General features: G+C 30.2%; 1 protein-coding gene and 1 long non-coding RNA gene across 4 annotated transcripts; one reads left to right on the plus strand and one right to left on the minus strand.

Moving 5' to 3' along the window:
• Positions 1-1,037: 1,037 nt before the first annotated feature.
• On the plus strand, positions 1,038-19,321 carry LOC148231237 (protein Aster-B-like). 2 transcript variants are annotated; one of them, XM_088194438.1, is made up of 15 exons: positions 1,038-1,169; positions 1,662-1,781; positions 1,846-1,933; positions 6,917-7,256; positions 9,368-9,678; positions 12,758-12,877; positions 13,474-13,612; positions 13,684-13,765; positions 13,855-14,017; positions 14,081-14,191; positions 14,257-14,449; positions 14,608-14,733; positions 15,366-15,639; positions 17,443-17,575; positions 17,667-19,321. In XM_088194438.1, the coding sequence occupies exons 1-15, from the start codon at positions 1,147-1,149 to the stop codon at positions 17,739-17,741; spliced, it is 2,298 nt and encodes a 765-aa protein (XP_088050564.1). In that variant the 5' UTR covers positions 1,038-1,146; the 3' UTR covers positions 17,742-19,321. The 2 variants fall into 2 exon arrangements, with proteins under 2 accessions (XP_088050564.1, XP_088050566.1); XM_088194440.1 differs by having other exon boundaries at positions 12,758-12,868.
• Positions 14,009-14,418, minus strand: LOC148231238 (uncharacterized). 2 transcript variants are annotated; one of them, XR_015810959.1, is made up of 2 exons: positions 14,279-14,418; positions 14,009-14,180 (listed from the first exon to the last, which is right to left on the minus strand). It is a non-coding gene; the product is annotated as an uncharacterized LOC148231238 (long non-coding RNA). The 2 variants fall into 2 exon arrangements; XR_015810958.1 differs by having other exon boundaries at positions 14,255-14,396.
• Positions 19,322-19,635: the final 314 nt, after the last annotated feature.

Consider the following 19,635-nt stretch of genomic DNA (forward strand, 5'->3'; position numbering starts at 1 on the left):
TCAATCTGTGTCTCATTGCCACCCGCCATCATCACCACCCCTAAAATGCCATTTTTTAATCGAAACTTTTATTTTTTCTATATTTTTAGTTTTGATGTGATATTTTCAATTTCTGAATGCTAGTCCTAGCACCTTTTCTAAAATCTCGAAATCTTTCTTTTTTTGACTAATAACAAAATATAAGTAAATAAATAGCTTGCTAAATAATTTATATGTATTTCAAATGCTTATTGAATTTGGCGATCACCTATAATTGATTTTAATTGATCTTATATATTTGCGAGTATGTTCTAGCTACCACGATGCCTTAAGACTTGAGTTATTGTTTTATTCAATTTTTTGGTATATTTTGCAGGGCTGTGGAGTCGTTTGAATTTTTTTCCGACTCTGACTCCGAATTTAAGAATTTCTACAAGATAATCTTAAAATATTAAATTTATTTTATTTATTTATTTTCATGTAAATATATATTTTTTGACTACTCACATACTTAATTTAATCAATAATATATTTGAAAATCCGTGATTCAAAGGGAATTAAATTTTAAAACAAAAATTCCTTCTAATATGTACTTCTGTTAACTTCATATTACCGACTTAGAACGCATGGCGCACGACGAATAATTAAAAAAATATTGATCGGGGAGAAAAGACTTAAAAAGGAGTCGGAGCCGGTCGACTTTTTACGACTCTGACTCCAACTCCGCTTACAATGCTCCGGCTTCACTGACTCCAACTCCAATTCCACAGGCCTGGTTTTTTGTAACCAAAAATTTCGCAACTTTATAAATCTGGTTACATTAATTCGGATCAAAGTCAGAGACATCACAAATAAACTAATTGCATAAGAAAAAGGTTGTCTCGGAAATTTTATGAAACTGGGACCGATGGTAAGCCTATTTATTGTAGTGCATCGTAATTTGTGTTTAACACGAAGTTTAATACATAATAAAATTGTATTCTCTTTTTATTTATTATAATTAAACTGAAAATTCGAACGAGCATGTACAAATTGTGTCAAACGATCGTAAGTGTTGCCATACGTCGCCAGTGTCTGTGTATTTTGTGTGCAGGCGACTCTGCGGCTGTCAGTGCGAGCCTAGGAAAGGAGTGCGGGGCGCGGGGCGGGTGGGTGCTGCGCCCCGCCATGGCTGCTCCAGTACAACACGTGTAAGCTCACATTTTATTAATTTAAATGCGCATTATGCACCGTTTTACGTCGTGCATTATTAACGCGATAACAATACAAACTAACAATCGCTAAGATTTCAATTCAAATTTATCAAATAATCTCATATATCTCGTTCATAATTTTACTCAATTATATAATGAAAGCTGAAGTCATACCCTTAGAAATTTTAAGTGTTTCATTTAGAGATCGATAAATAGTTTTGTAAGTATATCATTTCCCTGAGTGTTTTTTTTTTATTTCTTTTGTTAATAGCATTATAATGACATATTCGTTTACAATAAATATGTATTATACGAACTACTATAATAAACAGATTACATTATCAACAGTACACATTATAAGTAATTGTTTATTTATCTTTTTTAATTGATGTAGATTTGAAATGTATAATAGCAATGTGATTTCAAATTATGAATCATTATAAATATTTCCACATTGTGATCTCTATAGTTAGATTTGATATTTTCAAGGCGAAAGTCAGTGGAGAACCTCGTCATGTCATCTCACGACGCCATCGGACAAAGCATCAGCAACGCTTTGTCCTTCTCGGGCGTAATCACACAATCATCACAGCAGCCTTCCGATCGCAAGTAAAGTCTCGATTATAATATGTATAATGATGGATTGTTGCACAGATTATATAATACTTTTCAGAAGCCCATCTCGTTCACCATCACCGGGTAGACGATCCATTTCCAACGCAACAGCTGATTCTGGCGATGGATCTGTACAATCCGGAGAGGTAACTATATTTTACTAGCTCCTATGTTTATCTTTGATGGTTTGTAGAAAAAAATATTTATCATGAAACTCAATACAAATAAAATAAAAGAAAAAATGCTTGTTTTGAGCATTAGATCATGAAATGCGTTGATTTTGTTTTCACAAAAAATAGAGTGTATCCAATATGTGCTAATGATTTTTAATGTTTCAATGCATTTCTCTGAACAAGCAATAAAAAATGGTTCAGAATAAAATTTGGTATAAAATTATATTTCAGTCTTTTATGTGTTTTTTTGCTCATAGCTTTGTTGTAAATTGTAATTTTTTATGTTCATAGCTTTGTCACGATTTAAGAAAAATTTACGATGCTTAAAAAATAATTTACGATCAAATTATGCTATCATCTTATATTATGCTATGATAAACAAAGAGCTTTTTGATGGTCCCTCAGATAGAAGTCATCGGCAGCAATAAAAATAATTATGTGCTAAAATATTTTTTTTCTTAGAATAAACATTGATTCATAGATGGCAGCACAAAACGCTTTAGTTTTTATGGAATCCGTCGTTAAACACCAGAAGTTGTAAAATTTAGTCACTACCTGTCCCGGGGATTACCAGCAGGGAACAAAGCGGTAGATTTTACTCGACCTGTTGGTCAAGTATTAAGATGCACATAACTAGTACTTATTTAATGATATAACTATTACATATCTATAGTATTGTTTTCTCGCTTTTAAGCTTGCAAATGTATTTTTAATCTCTGATACTTCTAGTTTTAGGGCTGTATCATTTTCTATTGATAAAATTGCTAAAGAATTTAAGCGTTCATTTGATAGAGTAGATCAAAGATACATCTTAATAAGTTTGAGCTTGCTAAAACTATGTTCACATGAAGCAACTGTTACTGGAATAGTTAATAAAATTCTCGATGCTATCCACAAATTAGGCTAGACGTTTTGTAATTTGTTCATATTAAAAAAAATTAAAACCTCTATTGGAGAGCTTTTATCTTTAAAAATCAATAAACTTAAGATTTTAATTTCATCATAATTGAAAAGCATTGCCACTGGTATCAGTAGTATCTTTATCTATAAGAATTAATTCTAAATTTTCACAACACATTTTATGATTTTTTTCGGAAATGTTTTTTTTAATTAAATAAAAGGATTTTTTTTGTGAAACCAATTCAACTAAAAAAATGTTTTTAATTGAACTAATTCTTCCATATTAATGGATGTTTCTATGAGATTTATTTAAAGTATGCTACTTATGGTATTCCATGGAATTTTGACCTATGATGTTCAACGACAAATTCTGTAACTACCCACAAAAGCTCTAGCTTATTGCACTGCCTTCTATGAAATGAATGTTTATAATACATAAAAAGATTAAGAATAAAAAGATTAAAAATAAAGTCTTAATTTTTTTCACTTGAATAGAGATCATAGTTTTTTTGTACACACACATAGAGATCGTAAAATAGCACTATAATTTTTTCGGTGTGAAAAAAGCCAATAATTTTATTATAAATTTAATTTGCCTCGTGTTAGCTGTACTAACCCGCCGAAAACTGAAGTTAAAAGTGCTATTAACCCTTTGAGTACTTAGTTAATTTATACACATTAGTTAATTTGTTAGTATACGCATTAGAGTGAGTTAATTTTAGATATTATTCCATACTTCTTTTTGCCACTTATTTAATATTAATTCTCAACGTTTTATTGCTTTGATTTATTTTATTCGGATTTTATTATTTTTTATAAAATTAATATAAAATATTTTTTATTATGGCATTTATTTCTTACTCTTAAATTTATTAATATTATTTTCTGTAGAACTCATTTACGTTAAATCAAATTAAAAAAATAATTATATAAATATAATGTTTTTTATTTATTATTTCTTCAGTTATATATTACATGTAAATCTGGGGTACCTCAAAACAATGAAAGATCGACTATCGTACATGTACGGCGATACCGTTCAAAGGTTTAAATTTCTTTGTAAATATATTTTTAATAAAACTCAAACTCATTTTAGATGTAAATTGATTTGGTTTCAGTTTTAATATTTTTTATCAATTTTGCTACCTACATATTAAAAACCATTGATAAAACAATTTCAACAGATGTACCAATAAAAGTAAAAAAATTAAAAAAAAAATTATTATTATTAGTTTTTATTCTAAAGTTATCATATTTTATCTTTGCCTTGCGCAAAACCGCCTGTTGTCATGCAGCAGGCTGAGAAAAAAACGACCTATCAGATAGTGTTAAAATTAAATATTATGTTTGCCTCCGGATAGTTTTAATGCTTACTATTTTATGATTTAAATTCATTTTTTATAACAGTAAAACATAAATATTAAATTCTGGTTCCAAATTATTATTTTTATACAAATTTGTTTCTATTGAAAATAAGGTCATATATTGAGAATAACATAAGCTCTGCAGTTGTTAAATAAGGATTTCCTTCAATGTTGCGTTAGCCATGAATATATCTTAAATTCTCAAAAACTCGTAGATATGTTAAAGATTTTTGGAAAGAAAGTAATTCGATTTTTTTTGCAAACTTTTCTCCCGTAGGATTTTAATAACGGGTTTTAGTGCAATTGGTTATTTAATCATGAAAGATCAATATCTAGCCTTTATTCTTTTTTGCCATTATTCATCTACGTAATTTGAGAAGCAGAATGTTTTTGTAGTTTTTATTATCAATGTTACGATATACTTTTCAAATATAGTTTGTCATTCTAAAATATTAAATCAAAAACTCGACTCACTTGAATTTTTCCATTTATTCCATTTCATTTTCCAGATTTTTCCATTATATCTTATGTTACATTATGAACAAATAATATGTACATACTGAGCAAAGTCAAGTTATAGACAACAGGTAAAATAGTCGGAAACGATAGATTTTTTAGCGTATGGAAAAAAATGTACAAAGTTTCATCACACATATTTTTTTATGTAAATCTTATCGATCAGACTTGGCGTTTTGTATGTATGCTAATAGTTGTCTCATTGTATAAGCAGCGTGATCGAATTCGTGTTCACAGCCATTCTAAAGTTCGGTAAAAGCGTTTGAGAGAATTTTATAATATAATCGTTTCGAAAGAATACTGAAAAATAGGTGCGTATAAAAAAACCTTCTCATATTCAAAATGATGTTGATGATTTAATTATCACTAAGAAGTTTTTTGACCTGAATCAGTAAATAATTCAAATCGAACAATTATTGTATCAAAGGTTAAAGAAATATTTGATTTTGATATTGTTTCACTATAAAAGAATTAGTATCCTTATAAAATCATTCATTTTGAATAAATCAATCGTTAGCTTCATATAAATATATTCATCATGTCAAAATTTCTTGCTGTTTTGATAATGGTAGGTAAAATATTTTATAAATATCGTAAAGGAATTTTATATATTGATTATAAAATATAAGATTTCATAGTGGTAATTATATAAGAGAGGTAAGGACAATTGATTTAAATTTTGGAATCAATAATATAATGTGATAAATTATAGATAGATACACATTTGTAAAAATCGCGCTCCTTAAAAGGACCTGAAGTACAATTAAATTGCAGCAAATTCGATTTGCAATTTGTAAAAACATATTTATGGTTAAATCAATTATTATTATAAATCTATTTTTATAAATAAGGTATTTTGAGGATTACAATCCTTACACTTTCAAGTGTTAATCCGCTTTTAAATTATCTTTGTGAAGGAGAGTTAAATAAATACCTAATATGTTTTTTAATCTCTTAATTTATTTAATGAAAGCAGTACAAAATACATCATTTTTCTATGTAGTGCATAGATATCTAGAAAAAATAGTTTGGCAGAGATTAGTACCTTTTCAACACATTGCAGAAATGCAGAACAATTCAATTTGTTAATTTATGACTCAATCCATGATCTAATACTTGGCTATTTTTCTTCATGATACGTAAGAAGGGTTCTGTAGAAGAGTGTTCTACAGAACCCGCTGTTTTTGAACTTTAGAGTCCACTTGAACACTTGCTGGAGTGATAGACATGTATCACCATACTGAACTTATTCGTAGATTAATTTTAATGTATTTCATCCATTCATTATTCAAACGATAATAATAAATCATTGAACGCTGCTTTATTTTGGTCCATATTTCTAGCACGGCAGTCATTTTAAACTACTGGCGTGACATATATTGATTATAAATTCTAATATACATAATAATTTATAATTAATTATATAGATGTCACTGATTCCCAGACTGCAAAGTCTGGTAGTTATTACTTATAAGTATTTATTATGTCTGATTGACTTATCTAGTTGGTACAGATTAACCCCATTGTAACGTATTGGGCTTACGCCTGTCAGGTTACAACAGAAGATTAAAAAAATATACAGAACTGCTGCCGATTTATAGGACAATAGAGCGATGTTTTGATTAGACTCACTCTTGTATAATATACAGCCTTTTACTACTATAATCATATCATTTAAGCCAACTTATTAAAATTTAGTTTTATCTTACTGCTTAAAATATTTATGAGTGAAAAAAGCACTACTGCCTCCCTGTGAATTTTATAAGTCGTTGTTTTGAGCGTCGCTGATTAATATTGGCTATCTGTGAATTTCAAAGTATTCTAAGAGAAAAAAAAGTGCCATATATTTGTTAACCCAAATCCATTAAACATTAAGACAACTCTAAATATTTATCGACTCTTGCGTAAATCTTGAATACATTCGATTAGAAACTTAGCCGTGTAGAACGTAGTATATCGGCATAAAATCACACTATTTCCTGACACCGACGCAAAGCCTTACGTCTTTTTTGCTACATCGCCGAAAGGTTTAATTGTAATGCGGAAAAGAGACCAGAGCCCCTTGACTCTGATACAATCCGTCAAGTTCTCATCGGCGTTTTCGTTCTTTCATAAGGTATTCGATAATCGTTGTGTCGTATAAATGAATATTGATTCGACCGTTTGCTCGTTTCAGAGTGGTAATTCGAGAGGACGCAGGAATGCGCCCGATTTCTTACAGTCTTCGAGCCCACAGCCCACCCTGACGGTGTCGACTCCTCTGCCTGATCATCCTCCCTTGATCCCGCTGAACAGATCGGCGAGCCAAGAATGCCAGCCAAGACACAGCGCCAGCTCCCAGTCGGTGCCGTCTCTGTCCGTCCTCAACTTGAGCACTGCCGGCCAGAACAAGAGCCAGGAGCCTAGGACTAAGAAGAAGTCTTGGTACAACGCTCTTTATCCGACGTACAAGAGTAGAGCAGAGGACTTCAAGAGAATATTCAAGGACATACCCGACGATGAAAGGCTAATCGTTGGTCAGTTAACTTCTAACATATTTAAATTGATCATTAAAATGCATTAGTTTTTGAAAAAGGCTTTAGTTCAACAAAATTAAAATAATAATCAACTATATAATATTTGAACTAAAACTAATGTTTATTTGTTTATTAAAACAAATATTTGTAAATATAAAAGATATTTTGTTGCTTGAATTTAGTGTTTTGGTTTTACTTTCAAAAACTGCTTGTTGACTTCTGATTTTTCCGTATATACATGAGTCGACGTTTAAGTATAAACACATGTACTTGTGATTAATTAATAATATTTTATTTTTAATAATGAGCTTTTTAAATTCTAGTGCAAAGTTGGGTTCGATAGTCAAAATGATATTTTTCTAAAAGAATATCATTTTTACTATGGATTCTTAACGTTTTTTTGTGGTCTGAAATCTTTCAACACTCAATTCTTATTTAATCACATATCACAAAAACAGTATTTAATTCGAAGGAAATATTGATTTTTATATATATTTATTTTTTCTAAAAATCATATTTTTAATGAACTTCATGTAATATAAATAAACTAACTTCTCAACAGCATTAGTTTATTGCCGATTGATATATTATTTATTGTTATATTTTGACAGTCTTTTCTTAAAATTTATTTTTTATTAGATATAAATTATGCAATTTATTTTTCACTTATGTGAGAAATAATACAATTTCAATATTGTAAGGGGCTCGAACTCGCAACCTCAGGGTTACTAGTCAGACTTTATGGACTGCACTATTCCAACCGTTTTTATCATGTTGCTTGAGATTTTGAGTGCATTGTGTGAGATTATGAGCGCATATATCGCACAACAGCTTTCGATAGGACTAGATTCGGTTATAAATAAAAGTTGAACTTCTAAGTAAACAATACTATGTATATAGTAAAGAATTGAATGTATTTGTTAATCAATTCGCAATACAATAAAGTTAAATTAATTTTTTTTTTCATCTAGTAAAATATAGATGACCTTTGGAAAAAATCATATTTTTAAATGAACGATAAACAAATACTGCATTTATTTATTTAAAAAAAAAAAATTGTTACAAATTATGCTATATATCAATTTTTACTTTAATGCCACAAAAATAAAAATAACTAGATTTGTATGTTGATTTATCTATATCATTAGTTACACTCTAATATTCCATTGATTGAAAATTTGGCATTAAGAAACACATAATACATAGAAGGTCTTTTTTTTTCATTTCGACCTTATTTTATCATATTGCTTGATATTTTGAGTGCGTTGTGCGAGATTATGGGCCGCAACAGCTTCTGATAGGACTAGATTCGGTTATAAATAAAAGTTGAACTCTTAAGTAAAGAATACTTTGTATATAGTAAAGGATAAAATGTATTTGTTAATCAATTCACAATGGAATAAGTTAAATTGATTGTTTTTTTTTTAAATAAATAAAAAAAACACGATTTTCTATACAACAATATTTTTACTTTTTCAAATAACACGAATTTTTTAAATTTGATGAACCAAGTTTCAATTTTTCTATGTATTCTTTAACTTTTAACACGGTTTTTGGTGAAGCGTATCTACCGTATAAAAAAAGAATTGGATATATTCTAAAATGTACGAAATATATGCTTTGCATTTTATACCATGTGAAATTGCCCGCTACGAATGGACACAAATTATTATTTTATTTTATATATAGTTTCAATTCTACAAAACAGTTTTTAAATTAATTTTAATTATATTAGGTAATATATTATATGTACTATAAGTATATTATAAATCAATCATACAAATGGAATTAAAATTTTAAAAGCAAAATGTAAGTCACTAATGTGTAGAAAAGCATTTAATTCTATAAAGAAAATTAAAAAATAAAAACGACGCCTTAATAATAACAATACAGTTAAAATCACAAGTGTTGAGTCAATCAAAAAATAATATTTTATAGCATAATTCAAGTAGTAGTTGGACTAAAGTTCTTTTTGTTATTAGTTTGATGATACCACTCATAAACACCATCCGTTCCTGTCATCGACCTTCATCAATCTTACTTCCCTATTCATTTGCTTTATGTCTATGTAGCGTTTTCACTTCTGACAATTTAGCAATCTCGTGTTTCAGATTATTCTTGCGCCATCCAAAAGGACATCCTGGTGCACGGGCGACTCTACGTCTCTCAGAAGTACTTGTGCTTCTATGCAAACATTTTCCGATGGGAGACGCTGCTGTGTCTGCAGTGGAAGGACGTCTCAGCCATTACCAAAGAAAAAACAGCTCTAGTTATTCCAAATGCCATTCTCGTCTCCACCGATAGGGAGAAACACTTCTTTACGTCCTTCTCCGGGCGCGATAAGGCTTATATGATGCTATTTACAATATGGCAGAATGCATTGATGGATAAATCGATAACGTCGCAGGAGATGTGGCATTGGGTATATATATTTTTCCACTATTAGTAGGTTATGGAGTAAAATACTAAAATATATTCAAGAGTAGGCATAAGTTCATCCTAAATGTATTGTTATTTTTTATGAAAAAATATTTTTTAACTATTACTTTTCAAGTAATAGCTCTAAATTTAAGATTTGCACTATACAATGCACAAAAAAGCAGTTAATAAATATGAATTTATTTATTAGGCAGATGTTTTCACCCTTTTAACATGCAGGAAATAATTTTATATCATTTATTTTAAATAAAATTTTAGGATCATTATATTTATTGTTATCGGTTATATACTGGAAAACTATATAGTCGTATTTTTAGATATTTGATAGTTTTTACGAAGAGTGCGTGTATACGATTTTACAATTTTTGTACAGAATTCTAAAAACTCCCATATTGAATGACGCATATATGCGTCATTGGCTCTTAATGATAGTTTAACAAATTACGTACACTAAGTCATCAGTCTATGAAAACCAAGATTTATATATATCTAATAGTCCAAGAAAATATTCCTTTGGAATACAATTATTAAAAAAAAAATAGTTCCTGGGGACTTAGCTTAAGGTTACTATTTTATTTGAAAACCTAATGCTTCCTCCACACTCTCTGGAAGTAGGCCATGGTTGGGCAAGGACGGAATATATAATGTGTTATTTCGGGGCTACTTCGGTCGAGCTCGGGTCTGCCCGCTCTAATGTCTTGGCGACCTCGATCGTATTCGGTAGACCTTTGGTTCGGTAACTTCCAGAGAGTGTAGAGGAAGCATTAGGCTTTTCATTCTTGCTATAAAAACAAGATGAAGCTTGGAGAAACAAAATATCAAAATTCAGCCCTCTAATAAATTTATATAATACACAAAGTATTTACCATTTAAATACAGAAAAGTATTATTTCAAAAATTCGTATAAAATATTAATATTATTAACTCTGCGCTCGCTCATAATTTTAAGCCTTTTGCTAGAAAACTAAAAAAAATAGATTTTTTTTCATTTTCATTTATATTGCTTAGCTGAAAATATTGGAATTGATTTTATTTAATAAAAGTTCGCAAATAAAAAACGCTCAATAAATTATTAATTATTTTTTATTGAGCGTGGGATAAATATGAATTTTGCACTAAAAGCCGTACATAGTGATTCGGATTTATCTGCACTTAGCACGTAAAGGGTTAACCCTTTAAGTTTTGAATAAATTTTTGACTGAAAATGCATGAAATCAAAATTTGTCAGTAGTATTTTTTTTTTAAATATTGCCATCAAATATCTCGCAACTATTTAAAAAAAGTGATTGATTTAAATGTAATACATTTTAAAATAAATTTTGAAGTAAAGCCAAAATTGTCTGCATTAATCTATCTAAAGCCAATAATTTGGCTTTGGTTCCGCTTGTAATGTGCTAAAATTAGAAAAAATAAACTGCAGATATCATTCAGTTACTGACTATGGCATTCATATTTTGTAAGAGGTTTTTTTAAATAAAATAATCCTTAAAAAAAAGTAGTGCTAAAAATTACAGACTTTCATGAGAATACTAAATTTATTTATATTTAAATGGTAGTTTTAAAAAGTGGGATGTAATAATTATTTTTTAATTAAAAAATTGATAAAGGCATTCTGAAAATGTTGAAAACCACTGTATTAAATTTATGAAGCTTACTAATACTTGCTTTGGTTAACCCTTTCACCGTGGCTATATTTTTACACGCCATTTCGAAATTTGCTAATATGTGTAGGAGCACCTATTTATGCTATGAGTTATTTAAATATTATTTCAACAAATTAATGTGTTTTTCTACCTTAAATTATACAACAAAAAAAAACATATTACTAGATTCAAAGGTTCATGACACCTTTAAATGTCATCGGCGGTCGAAGGGTTAATATCAATTCAATAAGAATTTTGCCACACTGAAGATAATATAATTTATTGATATGTAAAATCACATGCTGATTTCTAATTGAATTAATTTAGAAATCCATAATTACAATTAGTCACAAAGTCTAATTTAAAATAATTCATTATTTACTTTGTCAAATGAAAATTTTCAAAATCGCATTCGATAATATCTAAAAAATTTAGCACTTATATTAAAAAGCATGCTTTTTTATATGTATATATATCAGGGCTGTGGAGTCGGAGTTGGAGTTGTGGTGTTTTGGCCGGAGTTGGAGTCGGAGTCGTAGTCGTGAAAAATGAGCGACTCCGACCATTTTTTTAAATTATGAAATTTATGAAATTTTAATTGCGTAATAATGAATGTGTATAGCTTATGAATATTAAACGTGTAGAAGAACACCAAAAATACCTGTAAAATTAAACTTTTTCGAGTCGGAGTGGAGTCGTGTTGTTGGTAAATATCAGAATCGGAGTCGGAGTCGTGTTTTTTTTTAACGACCACAGCCCTGATATATATTGATTAATCTTTTCTTTCTTCTAAAAATGTTTTATTAATATCTCAGGTTATGTTTAAAATTAATGCAAACTTATCTTTTATGATTATCGTATCTGTATTAATCCTGCACATGTGTTTGATAAAGTAAATTAATATTATTTATCAGTTAATGTAATATCAATTGATTCATAGATTCACTGATTAGAATTACTATTATTTTTGGATTAGTCTGTTAATCTATTAACATCTTATCTATATTATAATTTAATACAAACCATATAAAATCACTTACTTTATACAAGTCAAACTGACAGTATCAATTATAGATCAGATACACACCAGCTGTTAATCTAATTTTCGAGAAATCGTGCTAAACGATAAAATCACTTAAAAATGTCTGCTCACACGTCCCCTCCATCTATTATAAGACAATTCTTGGCACAGAGCTCTACACGCTCCGGGATCCCACTGAGCCAATTGACACGTTTTTTTTGTGTCTATTTTGTGTTGATTTTACACTATGCCCTTTGTGAACTCTACGTGTGTGATAAGACCATGCCGCAAATCTATTAAGAACAGATAAGAGCCGTATTGAAAGTTTGCTCAGTGTTCATTGTCAATTCAATATGTGTGTTTGCATGTGTTTTAATTTGAGTTTGCTTTCGTGACAGGTGCACAGTTGCTACGGCGAGCAGTTGGGCTTTGACTCGGACGACGAAGAATACCCTCACTGTCTGGTGGAAGACGACAAGTTGTCGGGCATACAACTACAAGCCGACTCGGTATCGGACGTAATATATCCTTCATTATTCATAAGGGAGATAGAAAATAACTGCTTATTAGACATACTGTATAAAAAAATAATTTTGATCCTTAAAACTGAGAGATTAATATGTATTGATTTATCTAAACTCGTCGAATGATCTTTGTTAAGTAATAATATTTAAGAAATTATATAGTTCTAATTTTTTATTAGAATTCAACCAGTTCTTAAAATATCGTTGATAATTAAAATATACTTGCAGAAAATAAAGATAAAAAAATATTAAAGCAAAAATACATTTATTGTTATGTATGTTAAAAATGGCTAGACAGCAATATGTCTACTGATTATTGCGAGTATCCAGATGATAACAGTTGGTTAAAAAGTCGAATAACTGTATTTATCGAATAGTTATTTAACAGTATTTTGAGTACCCAAAAAGAGTTCTAAATTACAGTAAATCTTGCAGTAGGAATAATTAGTATTTGTATTTCCATATCATATCTGAGAAATCCCTTCAGAACTTTTCCTTTGATACTGTGCACTAATTATCAAAGATAAATTCCCAATATTTTGGAAGCTTCATCTACACAAATATTCATTAAAATAAATTTTATCTTCCAGGATCTCAATCATAGCATAAGATCCGAAGACGCTATAGTTCCTATCGATCCCAACGATCATAATGCCGATTATTCCAACGTACTCGCCGAAGACGTGCCTCCAGGATCTCCAGCGCCTCCGCATTCACATTGGTTCCGAAGTAAGTTACATAATTTTGCACAATATAGTGATTCTTTTTCATCATATGTTATAATATGTGTCTTATTTTAGCTGTGAGTAATTCGTACAACGCCGATACACTACCGACAGACATGTCTGACACATCAGACAGCGAACGCAACAAGACCATCAGGTATTTGATCAGTTCATAATATTAACTCATAGGTATCATATATTTTTGTTAAAAGATAATTAAATATGTTTATTTGGTTTATTTTTTAGCGCTGAAAATCACGTCCCACAATGCACGTATCCGCACGATGGCAGAAAACTGCTCGGCGAAGAATTTCCCGTTCACATAGATCAATTATTCACTATGCTCTTCACAAATTCCAAATTTTACGTTGAACTGTTGTCGTCCAGGAAAACTACTGACTTGATTCAAGTACAAGCATAATTTATTTTATAGCAATAGGAATACATTTTTAATATAATAATTATTCAATAGGCGTCTTGGAAGCACGATCCAGAGAGCGGACTTAAGATTCGTAAGGTCAGCTTTACGCTGCTGCTGGGGCAAGCCGTGGGACCCAAAACGGCGGCCGTCACTGAGACCCAGGTAAATTTGATCGTTATTATTGTTGTACGAACACATTTTTTAAATGATTGCAATTTAATGTACAGGTAATGCTAGCGTGCACTAAACCTGGACACGTGTACTCTATTGAGGTGACGTCCTGCAACGCCGGCATTCCGTACGCCGATTCGTTCACTGTCGTTGTGCATTATTGTCTGCAGAGGGTCTCCGATAATGTGACCGGTTTTCAAGTTTTCGGTCAGATCAAGTATAAAAAGAGCGTCTGGGGATTCGTGAAATGTAAATATTGCTAACACAAGGTCTTTGATAACATTAAAACAACTGTGTGAGGTCATTTATTGAATCAGCTGATAGTTGTTTTTTTGTGTATTGGAGACAATGTATTATAATGATTTATTGCAGCGATTAATATTATATAAATTAATGAATGATTTTAGCGATCATTGAAAAGAACTGTTGGATGGGTTTGGAGGAATACTTCGACTATCTTGCAAAGGCTCTTCACGTTGAGATCGGCGAAGAGAAAGGAAGGCGAAAAAGCAGGAGAAGACGCAGAGCTACAGGTGATATACTCTATCAACGGCGTATTTCTTCCTTTGCTAAAATGATTTCCTATATACTGGAATTAATAACATAATTTAGAAACAATCTGTCTCTATCTACTAGTATAATTTTATGAATGATGTTTATAGTTACGTTCTGGGAATTTGTCAGTAATTTTTTCATTTATTTATTCACTGATTCATCGCTCTTTTCTGATATTTATCAATGAGCAGTAATGCAGAATCCAGCAACGTCATTTGGGGTGGAGGGTAAACTTTTCTAAAACTAATGATTCTTTGAATGAATATGTATTTGATCCATCACAATAATTTCTTCATTGAGTGCAATATTTGATCAACCGTTGTCCTCATATTATTTAACATTTTAACCGGGCATGACGCCTAAAGACGTCGTAATTATATTTGTGACGGAAAAAGTCGTCATTAATTTTAATAAGTATTTTCAATGAGAGGAGCGCATTTCGTCAGTGATTTATTTTACGATGGGTAAATTTAACTTTTAAATTTGACAAATTTAACTGAACTGCCCGGTTAAGAGGTTAAGGCTTGATCTACTGTTTTTAAATTGGTCTTTCCAATTGTATTTTACTTATTATTTTATCCTAATTTTTTGTTCTTTTTTATGTTTATAGTACTCCAAGGAGATTCTGAAACAGGAAGTGTACCGGCGTCGCCTCTTCACAGAGCGCTACAGATTAGAAAATCTGGCTCACCTCTGCATGAGAGAATTGCATTGACGTCTGCAGTAGCACCGTCTACTCGTCTTGTATGGGTCGTTTTGGCAGTTCTGTGCGTTTTGCTGGTAATAAACGGCGCTCTTTACTGGAGGCTATGGGGATTAGAAGACGGCACTCATGGAGGACTGCTTGGCGACTTGGTCAATAGTATGCCAAACAAGATTATCAAGTAAATCACATTCTATTATAATTCAGTAATATTTGTATGTACATACTACACTTCAGTTGAAAAATCAATAGTATTATTGAAGGCTCTTTAGTGTGGCAATCCTCTGGAGTATTCAAATTATTCGCCCGATTTTCAACTTTATGAATATTTGAATAATTAATCTAATATTCGTAAAATATTCCTTGTACTATCTTGAATGAAATTCAAAAAATCTTAGAATGAAACTATTTGTATACTTGAGCAAGTCATTTCTCTTTCAATATACCTGAGTGACTAGTGCCACTCCAAAATCTATGGTCCCCTTATGCACCTTTATTTTGTTTTGAAATGCGAGACAGTGAGATGCTTTTTCTTAATAAAAAAAAATGTTTTTACGCATTCGAAAAACATTTGTGAATGGAATGATCATTGGTTGTATCTACTATGACCGAAATTCGCAGAATTAGTTCCTTGAACGTTATAAAATGTTAGAAAAGTCCACCCTTTACTATCGTTTAACGCTTATCTCAAAAACATGTGTACATCGCAAATTTTTGTGAAGTTATTAGTTATTTGCTTTTGCTGTTTCAAGATACAAAGATTTTATTTTAATCAGTTCGCATCAAATGCCGATATGGATCCGATCTTTACCCAAATATTATGAACTATTGTATATACAATAAATTGATAAAATTACGTATTTAAAATGTTCTATCAATTTTGCTGAATTATTTCAAATGCAACTGATTTTAATTCTGGTAATTTTAAATAAGAGAAATGACATCCCTGACTAAAATTATGTAAAATAATAAATTAAACATTTTCCTTTTGACGCCCTCACTGTATCAATAATTCGCACAGCATTGTGCTATGCATATTTTATAAAACTCAAAAAGTTTATTGATTATGAAATAATTAATGATTAATCTAAATAATTATTGTTAACCAAGAATTATTTTTTAATTAACTTTATGTGCTAGGTGCGGGTAAATCCGTATCACTGTGTACGGCTCTAAAGTGCGAAATTCAGATTTATCTCACGTTTAATAAAAAATAATAGACTTTTTGAAGTGCTAAATTAATTTTCATAAAAAGTCACGTAATTAGTCAATTATACAATAAGAAATAAAATTAAAGATTTAATCCTAAATGTGAATATAGACGCAGCATAGAATGAATATAAACATATAAAATTTTTTGACTAATTACTACTTGACTTTATGAAAATTAAATCAGCACTTAAAGGGTTAAATAATATTTTACACACAATTAATTAATTATTTTGTGCTAATTGGTTAAATAAATTAATATCGATGAAAATCGAGAAAAAATTAAGAATATATTCGAATACTAATTGAGCCCTAGTAGGCAGGTTCTCCAGGAGCTCAATTTTCACAGCGTGCGCCTCTGCCGAAGAGTTTTCTGTGGTGAACTTGCTGGACCAAGAGCACCCTGACGCTGTTGCCTGTCTCCTGACTCATCGATGAGTCATCCCTTATCTCGCTGCTATATTAGTATTGCCGAGTGGCCGTCACACATGAGAGCTTAGTTGAAAAAATTTTGTAAATATTTTTAATATGAGTTGGAAGTTCTCTACCGTCCACCATACTAACCAGATCTTGCCCCCACTGACTACCACTTCTTCCGGGATTTGGATAACTTTTCATAGAAATACAATTTTATTCCGACAATGCTGTAAAACAGGCCTTCCAATGTTTCATTGACTATCGATTACCAGGCTTTTACACCACCGGAAATTTCATACTTGATGACCTAATAAAATTAATAAGATGTTAAATGCTAATATTGTTAATAAATTCACAGCAACGGTAAAACTCCATCGCCGGACATCATAGCCGAATGGTCGAAAGTTCTGAAAGACCAGTCGTCGTTTCATATAGAAGAGTTGGATAAATGGAGGAAAGCTCTTAACGACGCAATTGCTCTATTAAAACAGGTTATTATTATATTAATTCATTGTTTTTCTCATCGTTGAATGTTCTATTTCTGATACCACCTTTTAATATATTTATATGATTTATTTTCAGACGGAATCGGCTCTTGCCAATCTACAAACCCTAGTGCAGCCATCTGTGAAGAAGATAAAGCATACGGAATTATAATATGTCTTATATACGAATCATAAATAGTGTTTGTTTTAGCGGCTAGCTAACGACTCCTGTCTTTATTTTATAGTAATTGTTATAAAAAAAATAGTAGGAAATATTTATATATTATTTATTAATTTTTGTATATTAGTGAGATTATAGGTGATATTTAATTTATTATAATTTGTTTCGATGTAATGACGAGTTTAGGTTGGCCTATAAGAATATCAGTTCTAGCATGAAATCTGCATTCTTCCCAATCGGTTCGATGTGTTGAATTACATCGACACAACGAGCACTTCCATATTTAATAAAAAATTCCAATATAGTCTTTTTTATGTATTATTTATATCATGATATAATAATAAAATCTGGAAATTTTCATTCCATATGTCTAATTTTACGGGTCTTTTCGCCTTAATGTTTTTTTACGATTGTATTATGATTGTGATAATTGTTAATATTTATTTATTATTATTATTATTGTAATATGCCTATTTTTAATTATGAATTAATTGATATTCCATCGATAGGAAAATTGTAGGCAACCCGATTGCTTATTGAATGTCACATAAAACGATTGTGTGAACAAATATCGTATAGAGATAGCGAATGTGCCTGTAGGTTATATAGTTGTGAGTTGATTTAATTTCGGATACATAATGATAATTAACGACTAATTAATTTCAGTCAATTTTTATTTTTATATATTATCATGTAAGCATCTCGACTTCTTAATTTTTCAAAGTATAGCTATGTATATACTTTGAAAGCACAATTAAAAGTATCGCTATCAAGATGTCGAGAGTGCGTATTATGTTATCGATTGTTAAATATTGAAAATTGTTCACTAAAGTGTTTATGTGTATATATAGTATACGTATATACAATGTTAAAAAATATAAACATTTATTATATACATATATATAATAGAATCAATTGATTAGTAGTTATAATCAGTGCATTAAGGATTTAATTGTAATTGGTCACATTGGCGTTTTTGCGCAATCGAAAACGAGGCTTTATCTCATCATAAAATGTATACTATAATTATTAGCTTATTTGTGTTTGTGATGTGACGTTGTATCATTATAATCTTCGACGCATTCAATGACTTGTGATGTGTATTTTTCGCTTTTGTATTCAAAATGGTAATTGTTTATTTTTGGTTTTATAGGGTTTTAACACTTAGCGCTATTTTCATTGGATTAACACACTATTGCTCTATAAATTCCTTTTGTAACATTCCCTGGTGTTGAATGAGCTTTTTTATACTTGTTGTGTTCTTTGCATTTGAATTTTAGATGTTTGATTTTAGTGAGTGTGTTCCGTATTTTTTGCACAATTCTAACAACGATTTATTCACTTTTTACAAGCTTTTCTCGTTAGATTGTAAGGGGATTATCATGTGCAATTAAAATTTTGGTGCAATATTTTATGAAAGCGATTTTGCCTTCTCGTCTTAGTGATAATTTTATTATGGAAAAGGATGTGCAGAATAGTTTGTGCTTTTTTTTTTTTAATTACCTAATGTACACCTACGTATGTATTCCAAAAGTTCCTTTTTACTTTGTAAATATACTATTCAATCATTATATTCGTCTTATTATTTATTGTATGTATTTATTGATTTAAAAAAAAATAGTATCATTCGCAACTTACGAACGATTCAAATGATGAACGAACGACCCTGGTTCATCATTCTGAACTGTGACGAAAGTATTATTTTAAGATGATGAAAACACTTATCTCTACAATTACCAAATTAAATTAGATTTATTATGCATAATAAGGATATGAGTTCGGAGAAAATTGAAAAATATATATATATATACATCTCGACTTTTGCACATAATTGGTTCCTGAAAATGCGTGCGAATGTTGAATGTTCGAAAGTAGTGGAATGTAT

Source organism: Plectrocnemia conspersa, unplaced genomic scaffold, assembly GCF_051122295.1.
Source record: "Plectrocnemia conspersa isolate PC_06_02 unplaced genomic scaffold, ASM5112229v1 ptg000010l, whole genome shotgun sequence".
Taxonomy (NCBI): domain Eukaryota; kingdom Metazoa; phylum Arthropoda; class Insecta; order Trichoptera; family Polycentropodidae; genus Plectrocnemia; species Plectrocnemia conspersa.